The sequence below is a fragment of the Sander lucioperca genome, chromosome 18 (assembly GCF_008315115.2).
Source record: "Sander lucioperca isolate FBNREF2018 chromosome 18, SLUC_FBN_1.2, whole genome shotgun sequence".
In the NCBI taxonomy this organism is placed as follows: domain Eukaryota; kingdom Metazoa; phylum Chordata; class Actinopteri; order Perciformes; family Percidae; genus Sander; species Sander lucioperca.
Window position 1 is genome coordinate 28,350,137 of NC_050190.1, and position 19,357 is coordinate 28,369,493.

At 42.4% G+C, this 19,357-nt stretch overlaps 1 protein-coding gene across 1 annotated transcript in view; it reads right to left on the reverse strand.

Annotated features, from left to right (window-relative positions):
* Positions 1 to 16,693: 16,693 nt before the first annotated feature.
* Positions 16,694 to 19,357, reverse strand: part of arhgap5 (Rho GTPase activating protein 5) — a 66,793-nt gene continuing 64,129 nt past the window's right edge. Inside the window, exon 7 of the mRNA XM_031321334.2 lies at positions 16,694 to 17,157. Coding sequence (XP_031177194.1) covers positions 16,833 to 17,157 — 325 coding nt within the window. The 3' untranslated portion in view covers positions 16,694 to 16,832. The remainder of the gene's footprint in view (positions 17,158 to 19,357) is intronic.

Sequence of the window (19,357 nt, forward strand, 5' to 3'; positions counted from 1 at the left end):
ATATATTTAAAAAAGTGTATAGTGGAAATAGTTTCCTACCCTGCTAAATGAATAATATGATAAACATTCAGAGGCATAGAGGCAGAATAAGTTGCTCCTCTTCTATTTTTAGAGGCAAACGAGGGATCAAAATATTAAAACATTGATATAAGCCAATACCAAATCTCAGTATTAATTATGAAATATTTTTTCTTCTTAGTAAAAAAGTCCATCATTGAAATTCTGATTAAAATGCTTCAACAGTGACACCTGCAGGGCAAGAGGGGGAAGTATAAGAAATATTGTAAGCCATTTATTGGCTATATGCACCAAAACACTAAAGCAAATTCCTAGTATGAAAACCTACTTTTGCAATAAACGGGATTCTGATTCTAATTGTTTTTCTGCTTAGTTTTCCATTAAACACAAGAAAGTAGTGATAAGAGATAAGAAGCCAACTTGTATAAAACATTTTGGGGTCAACTTTGGGGGGGTTGAGTTCTCCAACTATAGGGAGGTCCGCGGGACATGTCTGCATGTATTGAGAAAAGGGAGAAATACATCGAAAAAGGAAAAAAAACTCAACTTCAAAAGGCAACAAATGTCAGAAAAAGCGTGAAAAACTATGATAGGAAAAAATGTCAAATAAATGAGACAAAGATTCAGAAAGATGCAACATAAACTTTGAATAAAAATTCCAGAAAGGTGACAAAAACGTCGAAAAAATTGTCAAAAAAAAAACGCCAAAAAAAGTCAAAAACGTTGAAAAAAGAGGCAAAAATTTCGGAAAAAGTGATATAAAGGTTAAAAAACGCGACAAAAAGGTCCGAAAAAGCAAAAAGAATGGATTACTGGGGGAGGGTTGTAACCCCCCATCGCCTCTGTAAATTATGCCTATGCGCCGGGTGGGGGGGTTAGTTTTTTCTCTTGTCCTCCCCAATTTTTTCAGTCACCAGCTCGCCACTGTAATGCCCAGTGGTGTAGTCTACGTGATACGCACATATACGCAGTATACCCACTAAGAAAGCTCCAGGATTTCCATATACCCACTTAAAAATGCCCAATGACACGCAACAACATACTTTCCATTATATGGGAAGTAACTCTGGGGAGTTTACTCCCCGGAGTCCTTATGTTTCTTTTTACCAGCATGTTTCCTTGGATTAGGATGGCACCAAGATCTTGGTTGCAGCTGTCGCCGTGGTCCTGCTTCACTATGCCCTGCTACACTCTGCTACGCTCTGCGGTGCCCTGCTGCGTCCTGCTGAACCTGCTACGTCCTGCTATGTCCTGCTATGCTCTGCTGTGCCACGCTACATTCTGTAACGCCCTGTGGTGCCCTGCTATGACATGAACTACTATGACTAGCATTTTCTAGTCATAGTTCCATTATCTTTATTGTGACTATTATTGCCACTGTTCATCACATCCCCAACCGGCACCTTCAGACACCGCCTACCAAGAGCCTGGGTCTGTCTGAGGTTTCTACCTAAAAGAGAGTCTTTCCTCACCACTGTCGCACTATGCTTGCTCTTGGGGGAATTACTGGAATTGTTGGGACTTTATAAGTTATAGAGTGTGGTCTAGACCTACTCTATCTGTAAAGTGTCTCGAGATAACTGTTGTTATGATTTGATACTATAAATAAAATTGAATTGAATTGAATTGAATATTTTTGCTATATTTTGAATTTTCATCTGTTATTTTCTTCTTCACATAAATAAAGGGATTTCCGCTGTAAATTGGTGCATATAAGTGTATCCGAATACAGGAAATGAAGTCTTTGACGTTGAAAATAACCGTGGGGGTGAACACCCAGACCCCCCACTATGATACACCCCCCCCCTCTCCCCCAAAGGCAGATTCTGGCCCATATTTATAGGCCAATATATTTATATACAGTACAGTATACTCACCACAATACATTAGACTACACCACTGGTAATGCATTAATCTGAAACTGAGCATTCTGCATAATGAGTACTTTACTTTGGGTACTTTAAGTTTATTTTGATGTTGATACTTTTGTGTGTTGGAAATGAGTGTAAAATCAACCTGACGTTGGAAAAGCAGAGAGCTGAACAGGTACAGAAAGAATTTGAGGTTTAACGAAGAAAAAAAAACAGTGAAATACTCATTTGACGACAGATTTAACCCTTGTGTTGTCCTCGGGTCACATTTGACCCGTTTTAAAAGCTTTTTTATATCACAAATATGGGTTTCTTTCAACCAAATTGCCCCAAAATAACCTGGATGCATGCATGGACGTTGTATGGAACCCAGACAACATTCTTCACAGGTAAAATAAATTATTACTTCCATGGAATTTGGGTTTTTTTTATTCAGTTTTATAGCATTTGAAAAAAACAAAAAAGGTCTTAAAACCGTCTCCTGACCAAACTTTGACATAAACCAGTCTGTGATCCACTCAACATCCTCTCATCTTAACTATTAGTCAAAATAATTCATAATTTCTGCTTTTTTAAACTCAAAAATGAGGTATAATGTAATTTAAGTTAGGTTTATTGGCCATTAGTGAAACAAAGCGTTGAAAAAAGCAAGAAAAACGTCGGGAAAAGTTCATTTTTAATTTTGACCCGGAAGGACAAGAACTTCACGGTCAACAGGAAGTAGACACAAGGGTTAATAACTGTACAGATGTACAGCTACACCTTCAGTTTGTCCTCAAATAAAAATGCTGTGGCTTCTGTGCGGTGCAGTTCAGACTATGACCTCTAGGTGGAGCCCTTTACTTTCTCAACAGCTGATCTGAAGGGCCAAGCTGTGTTCAAACCAAAACCGTTCACATCACTGATACATACCAGACATCTTATATATCACAACCAAAGTACATACACAAATGTAGATGACGTACAAAATCAAAAATACATTTTAAGTGTTAGTGTGCCAAGAAATCATAAAAATGTAAAAAAAAAATAAAATACATTTAATGCTTTAATACTTTAATGCTTCAATGCAATGATCTGCAATGACCACTGTCATTCTGCTCAGTTGGTTGGTTTCCTCGTTTGGGAATTGCAATCGGGTTGAGTGCATCATTAAGTGTTAAAGGTCCCATGGCATGAAAATTTCATTTTATGAGTTTTTTTTAACATTAATGTGAGTTCCCCCAGCCTGCCTATGGTCCCCCAGTGGCTAGAAATGGCAATAGGTGTAAACCGAGCCCTGGGTATCCTGCTCTGCCTTTGAGAAAATGAAAGCTCAGATGGGCCGATCTGGAATCTTCCCTTTATGACGTCATAAGGGGAAAGGTTACCTCCCCTTTCTCTGCTTTGACCGCCCAGAGAATTTGGCCCACCCATGAGAAAGAGAGAGACATCATGGCTTTAAAACGAGCAAAGTGGCAGTTGGTCAAGGCCACACCCCCACCCTCCACCTTGCCCCCCCCCCTCTCCTCCTCAATAGCTACAGACACAGAAATGGCACATCCTAAGGAAAGCTCATTGTGGGACTGACTCTAGTGGCTGTAATTCTGCACCAAGGCTGAATTTCAGGAAAGAGACTTCAGAGGACCATAAGGTCTATATAAAAGATACTTCAGATACAGTATTAGAGGACCACTAAGGTCTATATAAAAGATACTTCAGATACAGTATTAGGGGACCACTAAGGTCTATATAAAAGATACTTCAGATACAGTATTAGGGGACCACTAAGGTCTATATAAAAGAGACTTCAGATACAGTATTAGAGGACCACTAAGGTCTATATAAAAGATACTTCAGATACAGTATTAGGGGACCACTAAGGTCTATATAAAAGAGACTTCAGATACAGTATTAGGGGACCACTAAGGTCTATATAAAAGAGACTTCAGATACAGTATTAGGGGACCACTAAGGCCTATATAAAAGAGACTTCAGATACAGTATTAGGGGACCACTAAGGCCTCTATAAAAGAGACTTCAGATACAGTATTAGGGGACCACTAAGGTCTATATAAAGGAGACTTCAGATACAGTATTAGGGGACCACTAAGGTCTATATAAAAGAGACTTCAGATACAGTATTAGGGGACCACTAAGGCCTATATAAAAGAGACTTCAGATACAGTATTAGGGGACCACTAAGGCCTATATAAAAGAGACTTCAGATACAGTATTAGGGGACCACTAAGGCCTATATAAAAGCATTCAAAGAGCACCATGTCATAGGACCTTTAAATAAATCTATCATAGTTATTAGTCATATTAGATCAAGACACCATTTCCGGGACTATTTGCACCGTGCATTAATATTGCCGCCACACCAGGGGTCATGGTCACTTTCTGCGAGATCCAGTTTCCAACTCACACTGTAGACTTTTTTCATGGCAAACATGTTGACATGTCACAGTAGGAAAAGCACAGGTGTATTCAAAACCATTAATGATGGCTGCATTCCACTTAGGAGAGGCCCTGGTATTGTGCATGCTGACTCACTGAAATAGCTTACTGGGACACTTGATGGAATTGAGCCATCTTTAAACACAAAACATAAAACATTACAACAGATAAGATGTTTTCTGTGCCACATTTCATCTGCTTTCTGTGTCGGAGGAAGAAGCGTGGCTCAGGCACATCATTAAAGGTGCAGTAGGTAAGACTTATAAAGCTAACTTTCTGTCATTTTAGCTGAAACTGAAAAAAAAATCCAGCTCCTCTGGCTCCACCTACAGCCTGCAGTATGATTTGCAAAAATCCACTGCTCCCTGTTCAGATGTTTATTTTTATTATTATAATTTATACTCTTTATTGATCCCCAATGGGGGAATTACAATTCACACTCTGTTGTTATTACACACTACACACAGGCCTGAAATACACACACACACACACACACACACACACACACACACACACACACACACACATGCTCCGGTCCTTTTACATGCACTAATGGAGAGATGTCAGAGTGAGTGGGCTGCGACTGCTGAACAGGCGACCTGAGCGGTTCGGGTGCACCAATCAGGGCCAGGGGGGGTGTCTAACTGCGTGTCAATCACTGCTCATGCACACGCATTCATTCTCCCTTGTGGGGGGAGGGGCTTAGGAGACCGTTTTGGGCTTTAGCAGAAAGGGGGGAGGGACTGAGAAGTTGTTGATGTTCAAATTTGTTGGCTAAGTCCTGGATCTTCACAACCTACAGCACCTTTAAACCAAAACTACATATATTAAAATCATAGGATTTATTGATTATTCCTAAAACAAAAAAGTAAACTGATAATATCAAATAATTCAAGTTTGTAGCTGATTTGACAATAACCAGTGTATATTCTAAAGCATTTCTTCTTCATAAAATGTTGAATTGCAGCTGTGTTTGAAAGGCTCTGTGACACTAAATAAACCTGTTTGGTCTTAAAGTCTAAAGCTACATGAGACTCGTAGTAAACCTGCAAAATCTCCCTGAAAGAAATGCTCCCGTGTTGTTAATTGAATTATTTTCTTTGGATGACCAACATGTACCTCCAGACAAAAACCTATATTTAGTATATTATATTTAACATATAAAATAATTTGAGCTAAGTTATATTTTGGGGGTTTAGGATGCAAATGAGCGTTTGTCCCCTGATTTATACATCAAACTATATTACACATGACTGTAGTGCAACTTAACATTTAAACAACAATAACCAAATTGCCTCAACAGCAACTAACTAGGATTAATTGAAGAAAACCACAAACAAGGTCCTGGTTTTATACTCACGGCAAACGAGCCCCCAACTTGTTACGACCGGCTCACAGGCCACAACAAAAGAGGGAGATGCACAGCAACGTTACAATAATAAAGTGACATTTATTAAATAATGATGTAAACAAGAGAACGATGAGGTGTGATTGTCAGTAGCAGTGATGAATGAAGGTCTATGGATGTAATGGAGAATGTGAGGTGCATGTTGTCAGTAGTTAACAAAGGGAAAACTCAAACAGAGAGAAAACATGTTGGTGTTCAGTCGGGAGAATGCGGCCGCCTGGTCTCGGGGCGGGCGGGGTTAAATAGTCTGGGAGGACCGGCCAGGTGATCACAGTCATCTCATTATCTCCTCCGCTACACCTGCAATTAACAAGACAAACCACAGTACACATGTACGACAGGCCCAGGGCCGTCACACCAGACAGACATCATTTTTATGCATTTATTTTAAAAGATTATTTGTGTAGCTAGTGTTTGTGTGTATGCAGTAGTTATTATATAGTTGTGAGGAATAGTTTCAGTTTTCTCACATCGCCACAGGACGTTTTTCTTGGTGGCGGCAAGAAGCATGCGCATAGGTGAGGATTAAGGTGAGGGTGTGGGTGCGCAGACCTCACTCCCACCATCTTCACTCCTACCACATGGACTCCACTTGTGCCTGTCCCCAGGTGCAGGTTTGTCTTCAGGGTTTGCTCCCCTAGCCACTGTACCCTCCCGAGGTAACCCACGTGGCTGTGGGGTTGCTTTCTTCTGCCTTCCCAGCCGTTGTGGTGGTTCTCACACCAACATCTTCCGCCTGCGCTGCCGTTGGGGTCTTCACTATTTACCCATAGCTGGGGTTATTTACCCATAACTGGGACAGTGGTTGACGGGCATCAGGGCGTTTCCACTCACCGATGGGCCTGCATGCCACGTCTCTGGGGCCCACTGCTGCTCCGAGATCCTGTACAACTTAGCCTGGAACCACAAGGGACCAGTTACCATGTGTGCCACGGGGAGGCGTGTACGAGATCTTGGCAGTGGAGAGGCTATGTACCGGCTGAGGAGCCTTACACACTCGGCTCCTCTTTTCGCCCCTGAAAACAAAGGGCTATCCGGTGGCAGTAGCTGAAAGCAGAGAGTGGCAAGCAGAAGCAGCATACACTAACTACAGCACTACTCACTCTAACTAACACTACTGCACTGACGCATCACACGCCCTGCACACACACACACACACACACACACACACACACACACACACACACACACACACACACACACAGGTTTGTGGCCCTATCTTTGTGGGGACCCGTCCTTGACATAATGCATTCCCTAGCCCCTTACCCTAACCTTAACCATCACAACTAAATGCCTAACCTTAACCCTTACCCTCACCCTAACCATAACCTAATTCTAACCCTAATCCTAAAACCAAGTCTTAACCCTCAAACAGACCTTTAAACTTGTGGGGTCCAGCATTTTGGCCCCACAAAGTTGTCGGGACCCCACAAGTATACTGGACTCCCGGTTTTTGGACCCCACGAATACGGTTAAACAAGCCCACACACACACACACACACACACACACACACACACACACACACACACACACACACACACACACACACACACACACAAACACACACACACACACACACACACACACACACACACACACACACAGAGAGACAGACAGACAGACAGATCCACACACAGACAGACAGACAGACAGACACACCCACACACCCACACACAGACAGACAGACCCACACACAGACAGACAGACAGACCCACACACACACAGACAGACAGACAGACCCACCCAGATACAGACAGACCCACCCACACACAGACAGACAGACCCACACACAGACAGACAGACAGACAGACCCACCCACACACAGACAGACCCACACACAGACAGACAGACAGACCCACACACAGACAGACAGACCCACCCACACACACACACACACACAGACAGACCCACCCACACACACACAGACAGACAGACCCACACACAGACAGACAGACAGACCCACCCACACACAGACAGACCCACCCACCCACCACAGACAGACAGACAGACAGACAGACAGACAGACAGACACTATACAAGTACAAATACTATACAATTACTCAGCCAGGCAGAAGCCTTTTGTACCACTTCTTCTTCTTTGGCTTTGTCATCATCTGGCTCTGAAGATCTACCAGCTGGGACCTCATGGTGCTCTCGGTCCTCTCCCAGTCCTGCTCTTTTTCCTGCTGAGTCAGCTTCAGGCTTTCTGTGGCCTGTAGGAGGGATGCCTTGTCCTCCTTCCACTGGTTGAGATTACTCTCCAGCTGCTGCTCAGCCTTCTTCAGAGCAGCCATGAGGTTCTTGTTGCTTTTGTCCTGCATCTCCAGCTGGGCTCTATGGGAAGCCTGGGATCTTCCCAGTATCTCCTTTGCCTCTTCGTCCTGTTTTTGGAGAGCTTCCTCCATCTTGCTCAATTTATCCTTCAGCTCTTGAGCTTGAGCCCTCTCAATTTCCAGATAGCTCTCCAACGTCACGTTGGTGGTCTTACCTACCGCGAGCATCTGTCTCTCTTTACCAAGCTCCATCTTCTGAGTCTCCACATTATTTTTAAAGGCCTCCTTCTCTCTCTTCATCTGCTCCAATTCGACCTTCAGGTCTTCAGTAATGAAGTACTGCAGCTCGAGATCTTTTTGTGTTTTTCGCAGTCTGTTGCTGATTTTTCCCAGCTGGGATTTCAGATACTCTGTTTCCCTGGGTGGGGAGGGGACACGTTCAGCCAGAGCCTCATCCAGCTGGGCTCTATGGGAAGCCTGGGATCTTTCCAGTATCTCCTTTGCCTCCTCTGCCTGTTTTCGGAGAGCTTCCTCCATCTTGCTCAATTTATCCTTCAGCTCTTGAGCTTGAACCCTCTCAATCTCTAGATGGCTCTCCAACGTCACGTTGGTGGTCTTACCTGCCGCGAGCATCTGTCTCTCTTTACCAAGCTCCATCTTCTGAGTCTCCACATTGTTTTTAAGGGCCTCCTTCTCTCTCTTCATCTGCTCCAATTCGACCTTCAGGTCTTCAGTAATGAAGTACTGCAGCTCGAGATCTTTTTGGGCTTTTCGCAGTCTGTTGCTGATTTTTCCCAGCTGGGATTTCAGATACTCTGTTTCCCTGGGTGGGGAGGGGACACGTTCAGCAAGCTGAACTTTCAAGTCACACATCTCCCTCTGCATCAGCTTTTTGTCATGGCTCAAAGTGCTGCCCTCTCTCTGTTGTTGGAGCTGATCGAGGACATTGGCCAGCAAGTCCTCTCGGATGATCAGGTGAACTCTTCCCTCAGATTCACATTGGGTGAGCCTTGCCTCGCTGTCCTTCAGTTCACACCGTACTTGTTCTTCAAGTGAACTGAGATAGAAATTCATTTGCGGTTCAATCTCTCTGGAGTGGAATTCCATGTTTTCCAACTTTGTATTCTGCTGACCAGTGTCTTTTCTCTCGTTGCAATGTGCACCTTTGGATTGTCACAGTCAAATGACTCTCTGATACAAACTGCTGTCTGAGTGGATTTGTGTCAGAACTAAAGTTGGGTCCCAGTATTCATAGTGTGTCGTTATGACAACAACAACAACATGTATTCTTATGTTTTCAATCCAAATGGTTATTGATTCTATTCCATTCTATCTTTGATTCTATTGTTGCTATCGTATACCAGTTTGTTTATGTTTGAATATACAGTATGAATGTAATGATTTCTGATGATTCCTAAAATATGGCAAAGAAAGAACACTTTACGAAATATGGAAAGGAAAAAGATGGATGTCTTTACACAAGAGCAGTACACCCAAGTATGCGGCAGTTGGGACGCCATTTTCTGTAACTCCAATAACCATGTGTGCTCAGCAACTACCTAATATTTAAGATGTGCATTTACCACAATAACATATTTTTTTTTTTAACTTTTATTCAAACTGTCCAATACTTTTCATGTTGGATTTGAAAAGCCGTTTAGCCCCTGCTCATCTTTATCTTGTACATGTTAAAAGTTGTCGTAAAGGAAGTGAAATATGAAGCTATCCCTATCCCTCGATGCTGCAACAGTGAGAATGTCCCCATTGTGGGAATAAAGGGCTTTTCACACGGGGAGCCACACTTCACCTGCGTAGTCACGTGGATCCGCGGGATCTCGCTCCTCATGTGAAGGACAATTCACTAACATGTTATGTCACTGAAGTTCCAAAAAGTTCCCAAAAAAAGCACCAAAAACAGCAATAGAAGCGCCCAAAAAATTCCCAAAAAAGCGCCAAAAACAGCGATAAAAGTGCCCAAAAAAGCGCCAAAAACAGCAATACTAGCACCCAAAAAAGCGCCAAAAACAGCAATAAAAGCACTTCAAAAAGCACGAAAGAAAGCATCAAACTAACACAAAGACTTTTCTCAGATCTAATGATTGTAATTTGACTTCTTTAGCTTTAAGTTTGTTGAGTGTTAATTACCTGCTCTAGCTTTTCCAACATTTCAGACACAGACATGATAATATTGGTCCAAAATGATGTCATGTTGCATATTTGTTTACATTTTGGTGCCAAATATGGGCACCTAAGTCTTTTACCTAGAAAATACTGCACTATATGTAGTAGGGGGCCACTGCTCGTCTCTTTTTCAGGCTGGGGGGGGGTCCTTGGCCTAAATGTCATGTCAGAGTTTAGTCAGGACACGGTTTTGAAACCTTTTAAACATTTTTTTTTTTTTCAAATGCTATAAAATTGAATAAAACACCCCAGGTTTTAAATTCAATGGAAGTAATCATTTATTTTACCTGTGAAGATCCATGCATCCATTTAGTTTTTGGGCAATTAGGTTGAAAGAAACCCAAATTTCTGATATAAAAAAAAAACAAAAAACTTTAAAAAACGGGTTAAATTTGACCCGAGGAAAACATCAGGGTTAGAGGACGAACAGAAGAAGAAAAAAAGACTCGCAGCCGTTTTTGGAAAAAAAAAAAAAAAAAGAAACTTTATTTGGAAACATTATGGAGGAGGAAACAGAAAAACAAACTTGTTTTAGAGTTTTTTCATTTCTGAAAAACATTTTTATTTACTATAATACACAGCGGATGACGTTAAGAGTCAGTTGGTTTGTACACCGGAGAGACAGGATGAGATCTTATCGACAGAATGATTTCAAAACATAACTTGGATGAAAAAAAAAAAAAAAAAAAAAACTACAGACGAACAGCTTAATCTTTTATTATCTAGCAGCTGCTGAACCCCACCATCCCCCCTCACCCCCCTCCCATCCCATCTCCCCCCTCCCATTCCCCCGGTAGATCAGGATGCTCTTGGCTCTGTTCCACTGTCGCCATTCGCTCCCTTTCAGTGTCCTCTTCAGTCCAAAAACCTTAAAATGGACTTCTGGCTACGTTCCATTCTGAATATTTATCTCCTTTAACACACACTCGTTAGCCTCTCATTCACACCTCAAAGGAAAATTGTCAGTCATTTGTGTGCAGCGGGTCCCATTCCCAGACACGTGTCCCCTTCAAAGTGCCTTTTAGACTTTAAACGGTTACACTTCACTCGAAGGTACCTACACAAGAGTGACATGACACTGACACGAACGTGTCATACACATTATAAACAAGTCATAAACGTTTATGACATAACGCATGACATGACATTTAGTAAGTGTTGTGTTAGTTCTGTTTTTGTCATGACAAGTTAGGATTAGAGTTCATGTGTTCATGACAGTGTCATGTCACTCTTATGTAGATACCTTTAAGTCAAGTGTTACCGTTTAAACTTCACTAAATCTGACTTTGTGGCGATGATGAGACGGACGTTTGGCTCCGTTCTCATTTCTCTCCAGTTCGACCTTTTCTCTCAAAAATCAAAAAAAATCTAAATAAAGATAATCTGGGTGCAATGAAACAATGAAAATGACTTCCAAAATGACTTAATATGATGATTAGTTTTCTAAAATATTACATTTAAATGTGTAAAAAAAAAAAAACTGGTGAGCTGGAACCAGCAAATATCTGCCTTTTATGCTCCATAAATTACTTCAAAACAATAAAATATATAAATATATATATATATAAATATATATATATATATATATATATATATATATATATAAATATATATATATATATATATATATATATATATAAATGTTCTGCTGACAAACTGATCGTGGGAAGGGTTAAATAAATTGGGTTTTCTGAAAAAAATTCAATAAAACAAACAACAATTGTCTGAATGTGACAAAAAAAAAAAAGAAAAGTAAAAGCTTGAATCTCAACAAAGGAATGTGCCTCAGTGACATCATCTGGGTACAGGAAACAGCTGGCTGATTTGGGGACACTGGAGACACGCGTCTAAAATGACCTCACACACACACACACACACACATTTCTTTGTGTAACTGGATTCATCCCCCCCCCCCGGTCACTGACGCTCATCGGAAACACTTTCAGTGGTTGTGCCGTTTCTGTTCTAACACTCCCCCCCCTCCTCCGTTTCTTCTTACTCAAATAGCCACTAGCAGAGCAATGCATTCTGGGTAAAGTGGACCCCTGAAGCATCCATGAGATGGGCTTTGAGTTTAAGGAATAACTCGAACCAGGCGGCAGAAAGAGCCGAGGGAAAGGTATTGAAAGCGGGTTTAATTATGAATGAAGGGCTTTTAATTTGGCGATCAAACTATAAACTTCAGAAACCATCAGAATAAACTTAAGAGTGCAGATATAGAGCCGAGATAAAACCCTGAACACTCGGAGTCTTATCTACATTTTGCTTGTCTGGAAATTGTTTAAGAAAACCTCAAAACTACAAGTGAGTATTCGTGAGAAAACTTTGCAGAAGGTTCTGCAAGTTTCACGGTAACAGATGACCAAAAAAACCTTTGAAGATTTCATCTCAAGTCGTCCTCCACTTCACATTGTTTGGATATTATTTTTTTAGACTCCTAAAAGACTCTTCTGTGCATCTGGATTGGATTAATATTCCATCAGGCGCACGCAAAATAAAAAGAGAAATTGAATTTTGAGTTCCCCGAGTTGAGATTTCGTTATCAAAAGAAAAACTTGCCAGACATGGCGTACAGTACCTTCTTATATAAAGACATTGTGTATAAACATACTAAATCATTATAAGTAAGACTCTTCGAGACACTGTAACTGATAACAAAGGTTTTTATATAACTTCCTCGGACATTACCTGGAAAGAACTGTGCCACTTGGTACTAAATACTAAGGAACAAAAAGGGATTTCTGCAGTTCAACCCTAATAAATAGGATTCATTCTTCACGTATTAGTGACAACTTGATTCTCTACGTATGTCGATATGTATGTATGTTTGCTCCGCTGTGTCCTGATTAAAAGACTCTCTGGGTGACGCTAGTGATTAACTGGAATGAAAAGACTTTGAAGTGTGCCACACTGGACACAGTTTCTATAATAAGCACCAAAGAAGCAGTTGTGAAAGTATTCAGATCCCTTTCTCAGGTAAAAGCCGCAATACTACAATGTAAAAGAATACTAGAGAAGTACTTTGAAATGACTGTAGTGGAGTAAAAAGTACAAGAGTTCCCTCTGAAATGATAAAGTATAGTAAGTAGCATAAAGTACCTTCAAAGCAGTGGTGTAGTCTAATGTATTGTAATGGGAATACTGTACCACATATATATTAATATTAATATTTTTTTCCTGGCTCAGAATGGGCCTTTGGGAGGCATATCAAAGTGTGGGGTCTGGCTGTCCTCCCCCAGGGTTATTTTGAGCGTCAAAGACTTCATTTCCTGCATTCTGATGCACTTTAATGCACCACTTTATGGTGGGAATACCTTTATTTATCTTATGAGAAGGAAAACACAGATGACATTCAAAATATAATGGAAAATAAAGCAGTAAGAGGCTTTCACATCAGAGACCTGAGCCTGGATCACAACAGCTGACCCCAAAGCAACCAGGACAAAATAAAAAAGGCTACCTATATTTGTCTTAAATGTGCGGTGAAGGGAGGATACTGGCGTTAGTGTAGGGGGAGTATTGGAGCCGCTCGCTACGCGCACTAGAGGTGTGAATCTTCACTGATCTCCCGATTAGATTCGATTACGATTATCATGTCAGCGATTCAATTCGATTCGATATCTCGATGTGTCAAATAATTTTTTCTATTAGAGCCATATAGGATATTTAATTCATAGCTTTTCAAGCTTCAACAACAAAACATTCTGCAGTGCTCTTATACTAAATAAATTGGATACATAAAACTGCAGCACTGACCACATGGCACTTCCTGAATGTGCAAAACATAACAGAATATGCAAACAGAAATGTTGTTAGGCCTACATTAAATTGTAAACAGAAATAATCGATTATGAGCCGGCCGATTATCGATGCATCGATTATTTGATTAATTTCAACACCTCTAACGCACACACAACGCACACTACGCGGACACTACGCCCACACTGCACCCACACTGCGGCCACATTATGCCCACACTATGCACATTATTAAGTGGGTATATACGGAGATTTCCTAGTGGGTAAACTCTGTATACCTGCATATCACGTAGACCACACCACTGCTTGAAATTGTACTTGAGTAAAAACTTTCCACAGCTGCAAATAACAAAGTTCTTTCCAGGAAACTTTATGGAAATTATTCCCGACGTTGAAATTACGGACATGGACACAGGGTTAAACATCGTAGACGTCATGCAGCAGGTGGAGTATTTTGTATCCCGTTGGGACAGAAGAGTGTTTGAAGATTCTGCAAAAACTGCGATACAAGTTTAGTTTTTAACATCCTCCGGGGTTTGCCCAAGATCATCAGGGATCGACGTGGCTCAAATGTGTGTTCAGCAAACACTGGAAAGAGACACAAACTGTGGCTCAGCTGGACAAATTGACAAATTGAAGGTGTAACGGAATTTAAACTTAATCCAGACTTTTACCGCCGCCCTTGTTCTGCCTCAAAGTGTCATCGATGGAGAAAGCGATGAAGGATTTTCTCTTTCAGACGGGCCGAGGAGGATTAAAACCCACAGATCCGTTATCGAACCCCTCTCCACACACGCACGCACGCAAACATTCACACACCATCAGAAATAACGATGGGTTTCAGTTGCACCATCAGAACCACAAAGGAATATGATTATAGCTTCTGACGGATTATACAGTCCAGTACCCGGTGGTATTTCACTAAATCAGCAACCTCTGGCTGCTGATAAATTTATATATATATATATATACTTATATATATATATATACTTATATATACTTCTTTCCTCTGTTTAGGGAAAACTATTCAACATACTGTGTAACCAAAAATATGATATTAAGAGTAGCTTTCTTGCATGACGGAAAAGAAACAAATGCAACAAAAACGTCAACCCCTCTTAAGAGTTTTTCCGTGGGAATGTTCCCCTTAAACCGAAGGAAAAAAAACGATGCAAATCTGAACTAGAGCGCCTTTAAGAGTTTCAAAGTGTTTCACTTCATCCTTTTTTTTTTTTTTTTTAAACTTTAAAGTTGTATTGTCTTCTCACTAAGTGGCAAAAAACAGAGACATGCAAATTTTCAGTTTCCAACAACCCAACAGAACGTAAAAGTAGAAATGAAGAAGTGGAGAAAAGGGTCATCGGCAAAGCGTCAAACACGGGAAAAGACGCCTCCTCGAATGCATCGCGACGTAGTGGTTTTCCTCACCCCGTGTGCCGTCGTCGTCGTCGAGGGGGTCGTCCCGTCCCCCCGTCGGAGCGAGAGGGTGCCCCGGCGTTGCATTAAGGGTCGGAGGCTCTGAAGAGACGAGAAGGTCAGGCTGAAGGTTTGTAGTAAAAGTCCGCAAAAGTCTGATTATCTCGTCACGGAGCGTTATCAGTCCACGGTTTGTTTGTTTTCATTCCCTCCTGAATCCCTCCTTCCCGCTGCGGAGAAGGTAATACACACCACAGGTCATCACACACTCACACACACAAACTGGGGATAGAAATCAGACGTTACAAAAAAATATTTAAGAGTCCAAATGATAAAAAAAACAAACATAAATGACGCAAAACAGACATGAAATTGGCATGTGGGACCTTTTGACACAAAACGTGCATGTGCTGTCCTTTAAGGGGGGGGGGGGTCAAAGTTCATGTAATAGGATTAGGGATCGTTTTGTCTTTTTAATATTTAAAACCAGAGCTCCGCCCTCCTCCTACCATACACCCAGCCAAACTCCATAAGACACAATTTATATTATTTCTGCGAGGAGTTCAAATAATCCACCGTTTGTTTGTTTGTTTGTTTGACGTCTGGCGTCGCAGGGGGAAGAAAAACTTCTGGTGTTCAGTTTCGGTTCCCTCGCTTCCTCTTACTGGGCAACAAAAGAAAGAAATGTTCTTGCTGTGCTGAAATGCCAAAAACAGTCCGTCAGAGTCAGTAACCAGTCAGTCAAATATCTAGTAAGTCCGGGGGATTTCATACTTGAGTTGCAGTCGTGGGGACTCTTTGTTTTTTTAAATTCCCTTTTTCGGTTTGTGTCGGAGCAGGGGGAAAGGGGGGGGGGGGGGGCAGGGGGAGGGGGGGGGGGACCTAGGGCTCAGGCGCCCAGTGTGCTATTCCATCAGGGTAAAAAGGTAGGAGAGGAGGAAAGTAATCTTTATCTGCCCCAAAGGAAGTCCAAGTCAGACCCTGCTAAACGATTAGTGTTGTCCGCTATGTGCCAAATCAGTTCAATCATCGACTACTTCCAGTCTCCGTATCATTAAAAAGGGGCGGTCAGATCCCAAAAAAACGTTGCTCCCAAAAAAAAACAAAAAAACAAAAAAAACAAAATTAAAATTAAAAAAAGTGACATCTGATTGTAATTCTCTGATCCAGGATTTACCTCGCAGGGATGAGCTGATCCCACAGATTAGGTTTAATCCAACAAAACGCTCGATGTGTCTCTAAAACCCCCAAAGTTCATTCACCCTAAAGTCGAGGACTGTACCAACCGGGGAGGGGGGGCGGGGGTATTTTATTCTGACAGCCAGACCGGTGTTTTGTAGACTCCGTGCTGATTTGTTGGCCCAAAAGCAGCTGGCGGGCGGCACACAAACAAACCCTCCCCCACCACCACCCCCCCAACCCCCATCCCTCCCTCCCCGGACTTCATTTCCCAGCGTGCTCTGGCGGCGGTCAGATGAGCGGGTCGGGGTGCAGGGTGTGCTGGATCTGCTGCGGCTGCAGCGGGGGGGGCAGCTGCAGCGGCAGCAGAGCCTCCACCATGTTGTGGCAGTGCGGGGGCGGCGGCGGCGTGCCCTCGCTGCCGGAGCTCTCCGCCACCTCGCCGCCGTGGAAGAAGTAGTTGCTCTGCACGATGAAGGACTCGATGACCGCCTGGTTCAGCTTGGTGGTGGACAGCGTGTCCTTGTTCTCGAAGTCGGGGCGCATCAGCGTGGGCCAGAAGCAGATGGACAGGTTGTCGGCCGTCATCAGCGTGCTCTTGCTGTGCTGGCTCACCCTGCGGGGAATGCAAATGGATTAAATCACAGTCATCACAGATTTGGGGTGTGTGTGTGTGTGAGAGAGTGAGTGTCTGGCTGTGTCTGTGTGTGTGTGTGTGTGTGTGTGTGTGAGAGAGTGTGTGTGTGTGTGTGTGTGTGTGTGTGTGTGTGTGTGTGTGTGTGTGTGTGTGTGTGTGTGTGTGTGACGGAAGAGTGTGTCAGATGTTTGTTGGGTGATAATACAGATGTTTTTTACATTTGTGTTTTTTAACCCTTGTGTTGTCTTCCTGTTGACCATGCAACTTTTTGTTTTTCTGGGTCAAAATTTGAAATTAAAACTAGTGCTGTCAAACGATTAAAATATTTAATCGCGATTAATTGCATTAATGTCATAGTTAACTTGCAATTAATCGCACATTTTGATCTATTCTAAATGTCCCTAGATTTCTTTTTGTCCCATTATTTTTTTCTCATTTTAATGCTCTTATCAACATGGAAAAGTGGATCGGCTTGCTTTGTGCTTTTGTCGCCTGGCTTTGACGAGGGGGCGGAGAATTGGCATCAGCTGTGTGCTCGGCCATCAGCTGTGTGCTTATCCATCAGCTGTGTGCTCGGCCATCAGCTGTGTGCTCGGCCATCAGCTGTATGCTTATCCATCAGCTGTGTGCTCGGCCATCAGCTGTGTGCTCGGTCATCAGCTGTGTGCTCGGTCATCAGCTGTGTGCTTGGCCATCAGCTGTGTGCTTATCCATCAGCTGTGTGCTTATCCATCAGCTGTGTGCTTATCCATCAGCTGTGTGCTCGGCCATCAGCTGTGTGCTCGGCCATCAGCTGTGTGCTCGGTCATCAGCTGTGTGCTTATCCATCAGCTGTGTGCTTGGCCATCAGCTGTGTGCTTATCCATCAGCTGTGTGCTTGGCCATCAGCTGTGTGCTTATCCATCAGCTGTGTGCTTGGCCATCAGCTGTGTGCTTATCCATCAGCTGTGTGCTTGACCATCAGCTGTGTGCTTGGCCATCAGCTGTGTGCTTGGCCATCAGCTGTGTGCTCGGCCATCAGCTGTGTGCTCGGTCATCAGCTGTGTGCTCGGCCATCAGCTGTGTACTCGGCCATCAAGTGGTATTTCAGACTGGACGTGCTGTGATGATAGCTCAGTTCACAACGACCAAACACACAGATCACTTTGGTCTTGTCAATGGAACCATTTGGCAACTTTTTAAAAGTAAACTTTCCATTCAGAATCTTATCGGCATCCGTTTCGGCGTCTCGTGCTCGTCATCCACTCAAGACGTAACGTTAGCCTACTACTCTTTGGCCGGCTCGCGAGCCCAAACAAGTGTGTGTGGCGTGCCTGTTGTTTAGTTTCCGGTCTAGCTAGATCCGGTGTGGTGTTGTAGTTTTTCTAACGTTACTAGTTGTTGCAACAGCATGTGAAAAAAACTACAAAGTTAAAAGAACGTTAATCTCGCGATAAAAAAATTGACGCCGTTAAAATGGGTTTGCGTTAACGCCGTTAATAACGCGCTTAACTGACAGCACTAATTAAAACTTTTTTTTCTTCAACTTTTTCCACTTTCGACACTTTTGTCGCTTTCCCCGATGTTTTTTAAGCTTTTCCCGATGTCTTTGTCACCTTTTTCGACGTTTCGTTTTTGTCACTTTTTTCAACGTCCTCAGGGTTTCACTTTGCAGTTAAGGCGGCTGCCTAAGCAACACACGCCTGCCGCCTTAACTACGTCATAAAAAAAAAAAAAAGTGAACGATCTAAATCTAATGAAGCAGAAACGCTTAATGTCAGATAACGTCCATAATAACTGGACTCAGGGTTAGATTTCTTGACAGTTTTCAGTGGTTCTGAGGAGCAATCTGAGAGAGATATTTGGTGATCACTGATCGTTGTTTAGGTACATTAAATCACGTTAAGCTTTTTCACGTTAGGACTTATAAAGCCCATGAGAACCGCGGAGAGTCAACCCACAGCCGCTCCGCTGCCCTGCTTGTTCTTATATACATTTTTTTTTCTTTAAACGCTAAAACAACTAAATTCTATGAAAATAGTAAACTGATCATTTATTTTACTTTCGAAGAGCGCTGTATGGAACCATCCACGTTATTTCTTTTTGACAATTTGGTTGAAAGAAAACCCAAATTTCTAAACTATAGAAATGTTTTGAAAATGGGCCAAATTTGACCCGAGGACAACAGGAGGGTTAACGT